This window comes from Leopardus geoffroyi, chromosome A2, assembly GCF_018350155.1.
Source record: "Leopardus geoffroyi isolate Oge1 chromosome A2, O.geoffroyi_Oge1_pat1.0, whole genome shotgun sequence".
Taxonomy (NCBI): domain Eukaryota; kingdom Metazoa; phylum Chordata; class Mammalia; order Carnivora; family Felidae; genus Leopardus; species Leopardus geoffroyi.
In genome coordinates, this window is record NC_059331.1 from 140,381,970 (window position 1) to 140,396,087 (window position 14,118).

At 37.0% G+C, this 14,118-nt stretch overlaps 1 protein-coding gene and 1 non-coding gene across 22 annotated transcripts in view; one reads left to right on the top strand and one right to left on the bottom strand.

The window, feature by feature from the left end:
* CADPS2 (calcium dependent secretion activator 2) overlaps nt 1-14,118 on the bottom strand; it is a 547,933-nt gene that overhangs the window by 262,745 nt on the left and 271,070 nt on the right. For all 21 annotated transcript variants that reach the window (XM_045495470.1, XM_045495468.1, XM_045495459.1 and 18 more), the window contains one exon: nt 6,879-6,990. In XM_045495470.1, coding sequence (XP_045351426.1) covers nt 6,879-6,990 — 112 coding nt within the window. The remainder of the gene's footprint in view (nt 1-6,878; nt 6,991-14,118) is intronic.
* LOC123607761 lies at nt 8,794-8,895 on the top strand. Its single transcript, XR_006716906.1, has one exon. It is a non-coding gene; the product is annotated as a U6 spliceosomal RNA (small nuclear RNA).

Below are 14,118 nucleotides of genomic sequence, written 5' to 3' on the forward strand. Positions count from 1 at the left end.
AGTCTCCATTCCATTTTGCAGTATATGATATTAATTCTCCGGCCACAGCAGCAGGCATCCAGTGCTGGCAATTTCAATAAAACTGGATATTAAATTTCGCTTTCAAAGTGAAGAAAAATACGTATTATGATTTTGCTAGCAGCTTCTCTAATGCTTGATTCATATGTAGATGAATCAAATTCACATAATGCTGGAAACTTTTAATCCAAATATAAATTTTGACGGTTTGAGTGAAGGAAAGGCCTAAAACGTTTTTTATGAATTTAACTGTATATTTTTTTTGAAAAATTAGGATAGTTATTTAAAACATCTGTAGTCTACTCCTAACTTATTACCGTGTATGTTGAAATCAAAGTTCTATGATGACTGGGTATAAAGCAGGCAATTAGACAAATGTTTAAAGTCTATGAGCTCTAAGGGCACCTGGGTGGCTCAGTTGGTTAAGTGGCTGACTTCAGTTCAGGTCACGATCTCATTGTCTGTGGGTTCGAGCCCCTGTCAGGCTCTGTGCTGACAGCTCAGAGCCTGGAGCTGCTAAGGATTCTGTCTCCCTCTTGCTTTCTGCCCCTTCCCCGCTCACACTCTCTCTTTCTCTCTCTCAAAAATGAATAAACATTAAAAAAATTGTTAAGTCTATGAGTTCTAACCAGTTATATATGGGATATCCAATTAAATATGCTAAGTTTGGCATTAATAATTAATGTGGCTGCTGAAAGTTTTAGCATTAATGAAAAACTTACAGAATTCAACTCAATCAAAGCCACACAAATGAGAAAAAGTGAAGAGGATATACGCCAGAAAAACAAGAGAGGCAAGAAAAAGAATATTAGACTGATCAGTTAATTAGAGCTCCTAAGACAACTATTTCTTTACCTCCCAAGACGACAGACGGGTTAACATACCACTCAATTGCTTATTTCTCTTGTCAAGTTTCAAAAACAAATAAAAATTGTGCATATTCTGATCACTCTTGAGACAGATCTTTGATGCTTCATAAAGCAAACAGAAGAAACAACGAAAAAGGCAAATATATAAGCTAATTTTTACTTGCTACATTAAGACATTACAAGCTGCTTGAAAGATAATAGTTCAATGTAATGGAGTAATCATTTCAGCAATTCTAATTTATCTTAATATTTAAAATGTATATGAAATTAACCACCAGCTGCTATTTCCTTATAGTATTTGTATTTGTAAAACAAACGTGACTGTCACTTTGAATTTATTGGGTGTGAACATCTCCATGTTGAGAAATGTTAAATACAAGCAGATAGTCAAATAGAAAAAGTGAGAGAAATACATAAAATGAAACCTTAATTTCAAAAATATAACTACTCTAAAAATGTATATCTAAGAGATAATCAGACTGTTAGTCTTTTGCTATCTTAAAATATTTAATCAAATTAGAAGACGTTCTGGCTCCCCTGGAAAGGAAAATAGCTTCTCTGATTTGTGGGAGTCTCTATCCTCATGGGGGAAAAACAAGCATCCTTCTGTGGATACCGATGATGTGCTATCAAGACCATGAACTCAGCGCTTGAACAGACACTAACTAGGCTCTTTTTCTAACAACAGTTAGAATGCTTTGATAGAAACACTCCTAAAACTAAAAAGTTACTTGGGTGGAAACTTCAAATATTCATTTTGTACTAAAGAACACCATTCGGCAAGTTAAAAAGTTACCAAGGAGTACAAAAATTAATTCTGAAAGGCTCAATGGAAACTCCGTTGTCCACAAATAGATGTCCTGGAAGTAATTTGGATTTTTATACGGCTATGTTAAGTAAGCCTTGCCTTTAAAGTTTTGGGGACAAAACCATCTTAATTTTTTTTTTTTAATTTAGGCAGAGCTGACACATAATGTGACATTAGTTTTAGGTGTACAAACACAGTGATTCGACAAGTTTATACATTATACTATGCTCATCAAAAGCATAGCTACCATAAAGTACTATTGCAGTATCATTGATGAACCATACACTTTTGGGTGCTTGATTGGTCAACTGTTTCCTTGCTAGAACAAGCCCATAATATGAAAAATTTCCCGTTCTGTCTCCAGGTATTCCCTAAGGCACCTGGTAGAGGGTTGGCCACCAATTCAGATGAAAAATCTCCATATGCCACCTCCATTTCTATAAATAGGTATTTGCACCTGCCATCTCCAAACGAAATCTGCATGCCAAGTACTTTCCAAAGAACATAACCTTCAACTGGCCAATGCCTACTTAAATTTGAACTATCATTTTACAAAACTATATGCTGGAGAAGATTTTCTCTTATCCCTGGGAGTTACCAGTTCTCAACTCCGGCTGCTTAGTGTCACTATTTGTACCAGTGCTTCTCAACCCTACGTGCACACTGTTAGTTCCTGAGAAGTGCTTAAAATGCTCCTTCCTGGACTCACCCCCAACCAACCAAAAGATGAGTGTGGGCCTATAGCCTGAGTCTTTTCATGCACTTCCTAGGGGTTCTTTATGTGCACAGACAGTTGAGTGGCACTATGACATAGAAGAGTGCAGCCAGAGAGGAACATCCGGGTGGCTCAGTTAAGCTTCTGACCCTTGATTTTGACTCAGGTCATAATCTCATGATTTGTGACATCGAGCCCCACAGAGGGTTCCATGCTGACAGCATGTAGCAAGCTTGGGATTCTCTCTCCCTTCCTCCCTATCAAAACAAATAAACGTAAAAAGAAAGTGCCTCCAGAGATTACTGTAGGAAGATGCAAATTATGGCATAAATTATGAAATGCATAAAATGGCATTAGCTTAAATAACATTTGGTTCCTGCCTTAAGCCATGAAATTAAATGGGCCCATATTCATACCAAGATTTGTAAAATACTGCCAAATTTCCTCATCTTATCAGGTGTACTGTTTAATGATTTAGAATATAGGCTTTGGGATCAGAAAACCCAAGTTCAAATACTGACTCTTGCACTTGCTGAGAGGTCTTAATCAGATTCTTACTTTCTGTCTCAACATGGGATGAGACTACCATCCTCAAAGAGGATTAAATGGGGCAAAGAGTCTGATTTCGTTCTCTTGCATTCAAGTTTCATCTATGTTGTTGCATGAATTAATAGTTTATTTCTTTTTATCACTGAATAGCATTTCATTTTATGGATGTACCACAGTTTATGTATCAGTTCCTCCATTGAAAGACATGTTAATGCTTCCAGTTTTTAGTGACTAGGAATAAAGCTGTTATCAACATTCACGTACAGATACTAAGTAATAAACCTTAGGTAAATACCTAAGAGGGCAACCTCTGGGTAATATGGCATGTCTAGATTTCACTTAAAAACAAAAACAAAAACACTGGCAAATTGTATTCCCAAAGTAGCTGTACAATTTTGCATTTCTACCCAGCAGAGATCAAGTTTGTTGTTTTATATCCTTGTCAGCACTTGTTATTGTCAGCTTTCTTGTACGTTAGCCATTTTACCAACTGTACAGTGGTGGGGTGTCCTTGTGGTATCTATCTATTTTAGGGACTGTGCTGCTCATCTTTAAATTCAACACAATTTTGCTACACAAAATTTTAATTAGAAAACTTCACTTTAAAACTAAGATCTCCAGGTATTGATTTGTAAAAATTTACACTGTAAATTTCACATCATGTAAGGCTTTTTCCTTCAAATTAAAAAAAATAAAGAAAAAACCCAACTGTTTCTGCTTCCCAATATAAAAGTAGATAGCTATACCAGCAAACATTACTAGTAGCTCTACCAGCCAGAGATGATCACCAGTTTTTTTTATTATTATTATTTTAGAGAGTAAGAGAGAGTGTGATGGGGAGATGGGGCAAGGGCGAGGAAGAATCTTATGCAGGCTCCACACTCAGCACACAATCCCAACATGGGGCTTGATCCATCAACCCTGGGATCGTGACCTGAGCCGAAATCGAGTCGGACACTCAACCGACTGAGCCACCCAGGTGCCCTGATCACCGCCAGTTTCTTCTAATCGTGCATGCGTATGTGCATGGACTCAGACTACAATACATCTGAAGACCCCAAGTTTAAAGCAGAAATGAATCGGATATGTTTGAGGAAAGGAAGAAAGCCAAGTCTGAAGGAAAGAGGACAGTAAGCAAGATGGCTCTAACAGGAGACTTAAAGGTCAGTTCATGCAGATCAGGGTTCTTCAACGTTGGGGTGTCTTGAAATTACCAGGAGGCCCGGTTAAAACACTGCGGCACACCACCTTCAGAGTTTTTGGTCCAGCAGATCTAGTGCAAGGCCTGAGAATCTGCATTTCTAACTCTTCCAGGCGCTGATATCGCTGACCCGGGGTCCCATCTTGAGAACCATTCTTGGACATGCTACACCACGATGAGGACTCTGATTTTTAATAAAAAATTTTTATGTTTATTATTGAGAGCGAGAGCAGGGGAGGGGCAGAGAGAGAGGGAGACACAGAATCTGGAGCAAGCTCCAGGCTCTGCACTGTCAGCACAGAGCCCTATGTGGGGCTCGAACCCATGAGCTGTGAGATCATGACCTGAGTCAAAGTCAGACACTTAACTGACCGAGACACCCAGGCTCCCCGAGGAGTCTGATTTTTGTTCCAAATAAATGAGAAGACACTCCAAGATTTTTAGGGCAGAATGATGTGATTTGTTTAGAATTTTAAATAGATCATAGTGGCTGAGGTGTGAAAGCCAGATCAGAGGGGACAACATGATAAATGGGAAAGTAGTAAGGAGACTATTAGCAGCAAGGAAGGATGGTGTCCTGAATTAGGGTAGAGGAGAAATTAAGATGTGGACGTATTCAGAATAAATGTAGGGAAAGCTGACAGAACTTGCAAATAGATGGAGCATTAAGGTGATGGAAGGAGAAACAAAGTATATGTCATGTCATGGACTTAAATACTACCTCTATGGAAAACTTTATGGGGTTGCTAATCATAAGTTCTATTTCAGAAATATTTAGTTCGAGATAACTGTTAAATGCAACTTAGAAATACTAAGTATGTGGATTGGATATACAAATCTGAAGCTCCGAGAAAGAAAAATTTTAACTTGGAAGTTATTGCCACATAAATGATATTTATAATCATGGAACCTACTCAGATCATTAGGGTAGTTCAATGGATCCTTAATGGATCCTTAAGGGTGATTTTGCACACCTCCCAGGGTGCAATGTCTGGACACATTTTTGACCATCTTGACTTAAGGCTGGGTGCACTACTGGCATCTGACCAGAGGCCAGGGATGCTGCTAAATATAAAGTGTACAGAAAAGATTCTAACAACAAAGCACTTTCCTGCTCAAAATATCAATAGTGCTGAGGTTGAGAAACCCTTGTATGGAAAGAAAACCTGTCTTGTATGAAGAGGGCAAAGGAGCATGAGGCCTTTCTCAGATATACTAATAACTGGGAAGCATATCACTTCCATACCCAATTTAAAACCTGCTTAAGAGGGCACCTGCTGGGATGAGCACTGGGTGTTGTATGGAAACCAATTTGACAATAAATTTCATATATTCAAAAAAAAATAACTCCAATAATACTTTTTTATTATCTAAAAAATAAATAAATAAATGAATGAATTAAAAATATCTAAAGAATTACTTTATAGCATTAGACTTAAAATGGCTGCTATTTGAGTGTGGAAAATAGTCATAAGGAAATAGGGTAAAATTAATAATAGTTTAAATGAAAAACCTGATTGATAAATCCATCGGATCGTACGGAGTCTCCAAAGGTCTTCTATAAGATTATGCTACCTGTACATATGCCTTTGCTGAATGAGTTAAGCGCACAAATAGGTAAGCACATGAATGAATGAATGGTACGGCCTAGCTCTTAGGTCTTAACAAATACACCTAACAAGGAAACAGAGGAGGAAACCTGGAATATGAATATAGATTCTCAATGTCTGGAGTGTGGGTACAGATTCACAAAATCCCTAGAAATGGGAAACTCTAATCAGGTAAAGGAGACACAAGAGGATACAGATTTGAAATGAATCAAAAGCCCAACTTTGGGGAAAAAAATTTTCAATATACCCAATGATCCTAGTATCCTTCGACATCCACCATCACATAAGCTGTCTGTCCATCATTACCAGAAATTTTCAGGTAAGATTTCTGAAGGCTTTAATCTCTGAAAAATACCTATGAGTTCAGTCTTCAGGTCTGGGTAAGAGAGATCCACATTAGAGAAGGTAACTTTATAGCCTACTCATTGTAGCACATGTACTTTATAAATGGGACTGCAGATAATCTTTCACACAGAGAGGTGTTAAGATCACAAATCCACCCTCATCTTAATGCACTGCCAGCAAGAGCTGAGTATAGTGGAAAGACCCTGGAATTGTGGATAAATATATTCTAGGTATAAAGTGAGTACAGGAAAAAAAAAAAAAAATCCAGAGTTAAAAGATACGTGAAAAAGACCTACTCACAGGGAAAACACGAGAGATTGAGACAGAAATACCTTTAGATATTCTATAATTAGTCTAATCATAATGGACCTGAACAGATGGACTTTAAATATCAAGATGCTTCTTTCAACCCATAGACAGAAATGTTTAAATGACAATTACCTTTCACCCAAAAGAACAAGTTGCCCTGTGCCATAAACACCCAATGACCAATGCACGTGTAAGCAAAATGGGTCCCTGACTATGATCTTATATACAACCTTTATATACCCAAAGCCTATCACAGTATTTTCTATGTTATTGACAGTTGCCTTTAATAGATTAGAGCTATTAATCCGGGACAATGGAAAATTACAAGTAAATTATTTTATTTAGGTTTCCAACAACAGTAAGTTCACACACTACATATTGGTCCACCTTAACTGTAAAGCACACGAAGTAACAATTGTGTGACCTCAAGCACACAGGACTGACCACAACTCACCCTTCCCAGTTCTTTATCTTCAAGGGCCAGGACCCCAGTGCTTTCCGTGAAGAGTTTTACTTTGACCACAGGCCGAGGATGGGTGGTGGTGAAATCACCTTGAGTTCCCCATCTGCAATTAAGGAACAAAGATTTTCTTTAAAATGCAGCATTAATTTTTTTTCCCCCGACAGATGTATCTCCTTAGAAGGCCCATTAAGCAATGCAGAATCTTTTGTGCTCAATGAGATTTTTAGCTTTGCTTTTGTTTCTGACAGATGGCAGAGTCAAGGAGGAAAAATAACAGTAAGTTTTATAGCTTATCAGCTTATAATAATTCCAAAGCTGTTCCAAAAGTTAGCACATTAGAGTATATAAGAGTGTGCAATAAGAATTTAGGTTAAGGTAAAGCATTATATACGGAGCTACTAAACTCTACTATTTTATTAATTCAAATACAAATTATAACCCAATTTTTACAGATGCCTGGAGGATATTGCTAAAAGTTTCTTTATATAAGAGGTAGTTTCACAGAAAACTATTTTTTGCATGCTAAAAACTTTATCCCATAACTTCTTGGGAAGTCTTTACTAGATTTTTTGTACTTTAAAAAGTGGAGGTAATTATCTCCCATCTATTACTTTATGATTTTTAAAAGCTCCTGTCAAAAGGAAATAAATAAGCACTATAAAAATAGGAGTATTTTACAGTTAATTTCCCAATACACTCTCCTAGGAATGCAGTAAGTCTGTCGACATCTGGCTTTTCAAATCATCATAACAAAATAACATTTTTCTTGGCTTATCTTTTAATTAATAGCATCTCAGCTTTACCACACACCAGTTCATCCTAGTGTGCTTACAAACTCAACTGGCATACACCTGATATTAAAAAATCTTATCACTGTTTCTCATAACTCTAGGATCACAGGCATGAAATGCAGCACAGCATCAGGAAAATGCCATTGAGAAAAACACACTAAAGTGAGATTTAACACAATAAGGATTCCTGCTACAAATAAATCACCATGTTAAAAATATTAATTTTCTCCTCTTATTTTAAAAAAATGAATTTACCATTTTCAAGGCATTATCTAAACGTTATTTTATAAACCATATTCAGAAAGCTTGGGAAATAAAAAAAATGGAGGAAGTCTAATAAAAACTGAATAACTGATGTCTTCCTTCCCTACAACAACAGTGATAACACTGTAATATGTGTACAGTAAAGCAGAGGCCATTTCAGTGGCTGAAGAAACTAGTATGTAGCTATAATTTGTCCTCCTGAAATTAAAGTCGTATGCCAGAGGGAAAAGAGACATTCAGTTAGAATGGAAAAGCAGCTTAATTTTTATTTTAGACTTCTAGAAAGGGGTTAGCAAAGAATCTTTTTTGCCGTTTCATAGAATTAAGATGGTCTGAGATAAAGTAGAGCTAAATAAATAAAACTAAAAGTAAAAACAGATTCAGAACCAAAATAAGGGAGTAGAGAAAAATTCTCAATTTAGTGCGTAGGATCTTAAGACTTGAATAGTCTAGGCTATCCAGATGACAACTCTAGAGTAAATTCCCACGACATACTAGTCTTTACTTCGTGTCATGTGGTTCAATTTGGAAAACTAAACCCTTTGAGACATTTCCTTACAAGTGAAATCAAAGATCTGTAGTAACCATGTAGACACAGCCTAACAGTTTTACATAGAATCTGCTCATCTTTTAAACTAATTCTCTTCATAAAAATTCCTTTGTTATTTTCTTCCCTCTAATGTCAAAAGCCTTTGCAAGTGCTTACACTGTTTTCTATGATGGTATGTAACCCCCCATCTACAAATTCTCCAAAGCGAAAGTACTGATGACCACATTAACCATCACTGGGACACTGTGAATTTCATCTCTGACTCCCATCTCTCTGCCACTTTACATGAAGGAAAATGCACGCTCTCTTGGGCAGCACATATACCAAAACTGGAATGATACAGAGAAGAACAGCATGGCCCCTTTGCAAGGATGATACACGAAGGGAAATGCATTGCCATTTCCACTGCTAGAGTAAGACAAACCACAATGCATATGTAAAGAACTGTGCTCACTCATGAGCCCATGAACCTCCACAAAATTGCCTTGTACCTCAGATCCTTCATAAACAGGGATCTTCAACAACTCTTCGTTGATGGGGTTCAGGACAGGCCACTCCAATATATGCCATGTTGGCATATTACCTTGAATTAAAGTTACTGAAGAAACACGAGGTGCAACAAGGAAACTAGGACTCTTCCTTTGTCCCCCTGAAAGCAGGAAATAAAACTCCTACATGAAAGGTACCCTCCCCTACCCCCCAAACCGGAAGGCAGAAGACATCCTTATTACCAGAAACAGGAAATTTAGGGCCAAAGAAATTACATGAACAAACCTCATTACTTCTTTACTAACTTACTATCCCCAAAGCCCAAACTTCTTTTGACTTCAGTTCTTCACAAATTTATTGTTTGTCTAAGAGATCTAAAAGCTGCCTGCTTTGGTCACTTTGAGTTTCCTATTTCATATATGTACAAATTAAATTTGTTTTTCTATTTTTTTAATGTTACTTTATTTGACAGTGGGGGAGGGGCAAAGGAAGAGAGAGAGAGAAACAGAGAGAAAGAGAGAAGGAGAGAGGGAGGGAAGGAGAGAGAGAGGAGAGAGGGAGGGAAGGAAAGACAGAGAGAGAGACAGACAGACAATGAATATCCCAAATAGACTCCATGCCCAGCACAGAGTCTGACTTGGGGCTAGATCCCATGACCGTGAGATCAAAACCTGAGCCAAAACCACAAGTCAGACACTTAATTGGCCAAGTCACCCAGGCACCCCAGTTTTTGTTTTTCTTATGTCAATTATTAGACCAAAGAACCTACCAGAAAGGAAAAGTATCCCACCCCTATATCTTCAGTCTTTATTCAGCAGACCTCTCTCATCTAATAAAAACAGTTTATTGTGTAAATTAGACATTAAGTATCTAAAGATGAGATGCAGTTTAAAGAATAAAAAATCAGCATTCCCACTACCCCAGGTTACAATGGAGAATATACCAGCACATCAGGAAAGTCCTCTTTGTGCCCTGCCCTGATCACATCTTCCTCTCATCCCAACCCCACACCATAAGATTAGCTAGGATTCTGGGTTCTGTATTAGTAATTGTCTCGGCTTTCTTTTTAAAGGGAGGATCTTTAGCATTTTACCTCTAGAGGTGATCATTGCTCCAGGTGTCCTGCAATTGGTCTTTAATGGGTAAAGAAAATAATCTTCTTTTCCTAGTTCATTATATACCCACAAATAAATCGGAATATAGGTCTTTCATACACATATATCAGATATGGGATATACATCATGGTATATTACCTATGTCCTAGATTTTATATATATCCTTCTATGGATTTTTTTGAAGTTTATTTATTTTGGGAATGAGCAAGGGAGGGGCAGAGAGAGAGGAGGACAGAGGATCTGAAGCAGGTTCTATGCTGACAGCAGAGAGTGCAATGTGGGGCTCAAATTCACGAACTATGAAATCATGACCTGAGCCAAAGTCAGAGGCTTAACTGACTGAGCCATCCGGGTGCCCACCTCCCAGAGATCTTATATAGAATCCATTTCTGACTTTTCTACCCTAGATGCAGGTATGTTTTATGGATGGTAATATAGATATATATCATATATATCCCAGTTATATGTGTGTATATGTATATCATCTATATATATACACACACTATATATATATCTATCATAAATCTAGACCACAGATCTTACCTATCTGTAATCCAGAAATGAATGTTCTATTAAACTTTTTCCTGTACCTCCTGAGATGGTAATTACAGTGGTTTATATGATTTTTTTTTTGCTTTTCAGAGATAAACCTAATTTCCTATTTAAAAAAAAACACACACAGATTTAGGATGCTGTAGTTTATGCTGTATAATTTTCATCAATGAAATCAGCCTGTAGATTTACATTCTTGTATTTTCCTGTTTTTCTTACGCTAGTTTTACTGAAGCAGTTGAACACTGCCACATTTTTATTATCTGGAAGAGTTTGCAATAAATGAGAATTATCTGTTCTTGGAATTTATCCATTAAGATGTTTGGGTGCAGTGTTTCTTCGTGGTAATGAAGCATTTGATGTTGATTCTGTTTCTTCACAGGTTATAGTTATAAAACTATTCCAGTTTTCTATTTAAGCCACTTTTGATATATTACTAGAAAAAGTTATTTCATCCACATGAAAGTATTTGCATGAGGGCACCTAGGTGGCTCAGCTGCTTAAGCAGCCAACTTGATTTTGGCTCAGATCATGATCTCACAGTTGTGGGATCAAGCCCCAAGTCAGGGTCTGTGCTGGGCAGGGAGTGTACTTGGGATTCTCTCTTTCTCTCTCTCTCTCTCTCACCCTCCACCATGCATGCTCTAACCCCCCCTCTCAAAATAAACTTAAAATTCCTCTTATCTTTTGCATCTATGGCATCTGTAGTTAAGTATCTTTCCTCATTCCTCATCTTTTTTTCCCCACTTTTAACTTTGACATAAGTTTGTCTTATTATTCTCTTCAAATCACTATTGCTGGACTTTGATGATCTCCTCCACTGCACGCTTGTTTTCTATTTCATTAAATTCCTCTTTTTTATTTTATCTTAATTTATTGGTGTTAAAAATGTAGAACTGGAGAATTAACTTGAATGCATGGCTCATTAATTTCAAGCCTTTATTTTGTTCTAAGCATTCAAGCTTAGCATTGTAAGCATTTCAGGCTATACATTTCCCTTAACCACCTTAAGTACAGCATCCCCCAAACTGACATTGTTGTTGTTATTATTTGGCTCTTTTCAGGTGTGTTCTAGAATTTGTAAATGCAGTTTTCCTTTTCCTAGATAAGCCCTATGCTTATTGCATTGGGTTAGATAATATAACTTACAGGATACTAATCTTCTGAAATAATTGAAACTAGCTTTTATATATTCCAAAATATGTAGGTAGGGGTGTGTGTGTTTAACTCTTCCATGAGTACTTGGAAATGCAAAGTATTTTCCACTGTGGGTACAATGTTGTATATGTGGACATGAGATCATGCTTGTTAACTGTGCAAATCTATTTTATCATTACTGATTTTTTGGTGTCCTTTATATAGCAAGGTAGAAGTATTATCCTCTCCCATCAACCTAGGGATTTTGACAATTTCCCTTTATCTTTTTGTCAACTTTTGGTATCCTATTCGGCGATGTAAAAGATTTAATAGTAACCCTGGCCTTTTAATATGAAGTGCTTATCTTTTATAATTTGAAGGCCATGAATACTTTTCTACCATTATACTTGTGTAAAATTAGTGAACACTATGCCAGGAATGGTAATAAGTACAACACATGCTTAGAGAAGTCACATGAGGAACCTAATCAACACATGGCAAGTATAGATAGTAATTTATTAGAAAACAAAGAGCTAAATTTTACAGGAAGCCACTAGTAATCTAGAACTTGGAACAATGCAGGATCTCCATTCTCAAAACCTATGCCAATGAGGGCAGGAAACAGGAATATCACAAGCCCTGGTAAAGCAATCTGCAAGAATGTTATCTACCTAACAAGGTCTGGGACCACCTGAGTCAAGGGCATGGAACATTAATGGTCAGCTCCTGTGAAATGAGAGAGCATTAAATAACATGCTTTCAGGCAGAGATAAGCAAAGGCACAAGGGGACTGGCGGATCCTAACTTCAACAGCCAGAGGACTAAACTTTTATGATATTTAACAAAAATGTGCGATTATAAAGGGGTGCCTAAGTATACAGTAGCACTTAATAGCCCTCATAAATCCCAAATTCCAGAATACAAACAAACTAGCACCCCTTTGATAATTTTTTTAATGTTTATTTTTGAGAGACATAGCACGAGCAGGGTACGGGCAGAGGGAGCCAACCCAAAGCAGGCTCCAGGCTCCCAGCTGCCAGCAGAGAGGCTGACACGGGATTCAAACTCACCAACAGCGAGATCGTGACCTGAGCCAAAGTCAGATGCTCAACGGACTGAGCCACCCAGGTGACCTGAGAATTTCTAAGAACTAACGTTAAAAGATATATACAGTTAGAAAATGCTTATGAATTCTACAATAAATGAATTAAAAACCAAAGTCCTCCTTCCTACACCCAACCCCCCACAAGGGCAGGGGAAGGAAGAAGATAATAGGCGAATATTTTCAATATTCACCAAGATGTTTCCTTGTTTTCTACTTAACTGGCATGTTTAAATACTTCCAGGAATTAATACCAGTTATTATCTTCCTACTATTTTCTCTGTATTCTGTGATAAAATAATACGTTTCCAATTTGCTTTGACTCAAAATACATTGCCTTTTTCCACTTCTATGCATGTATTATTTATGAGGATTCAGACTTCCAGTGTAAATCTTCAAAAGAATAAAATATCTACAAAGCACCTGTACGGGGACAGCAGGACTTCCTGGCTAAGCAAACACAGGGCAGCTAACATACCAACTGAAGGAACTGATATTAATTATGTATTTGCTACTAAATTAAGTATCCTGGAAATTCACATGATGAGCCAAAATATATGTACATGTCTATCCATCTAGTAAAACTATTTCTAGGAATCTTCCCTAACAAAATAATCATGAGTACTGAAAAGACTAGCAGCAGAAACATATTCACTACAGCACCATGTATAACAGCAAAAGTAAGCATCTCAAATATCTAATATTTAAGGAAAATTATGTAAATTAGTGGCACACAATGGAATATTTTGCTGCTACTTAAAGTGATGGCTATGAAGGTGATATGGGGTGATATGAAGGTGATACGGTAATGTGGAAACGAAAACAATCTGGACCTCTTATTCTCTCAAAAACCATGCTGAGTATTTCATATGTGCCAGACAATACTCTAGTGTCAACCAAAGTCTCCACTCTCTTGGAACTGATACTCTAATAGATTATAGATAACAAATAATTTGATTATATACTGTAATATATACATAACATAGAACACCTCGCCCTGTGTTCTTAACAGCTGGATACTTCTCATGCGTCTTACAGCATCGGGAGAACTAGGTTTAAAATGGGACCTAAAAGGATTCTCAAAAAGTATTAGCATATTTGTTTCAAAGTACGTTGAAAGTCATCAACACTGCAACAGTTATCAAAAATCATTCAAATCCCTTAATTCAAAATTCTTCTTGTGAACATATAATGCATACATGATGATAAAAGATAAAACTAAAAAGAAGAC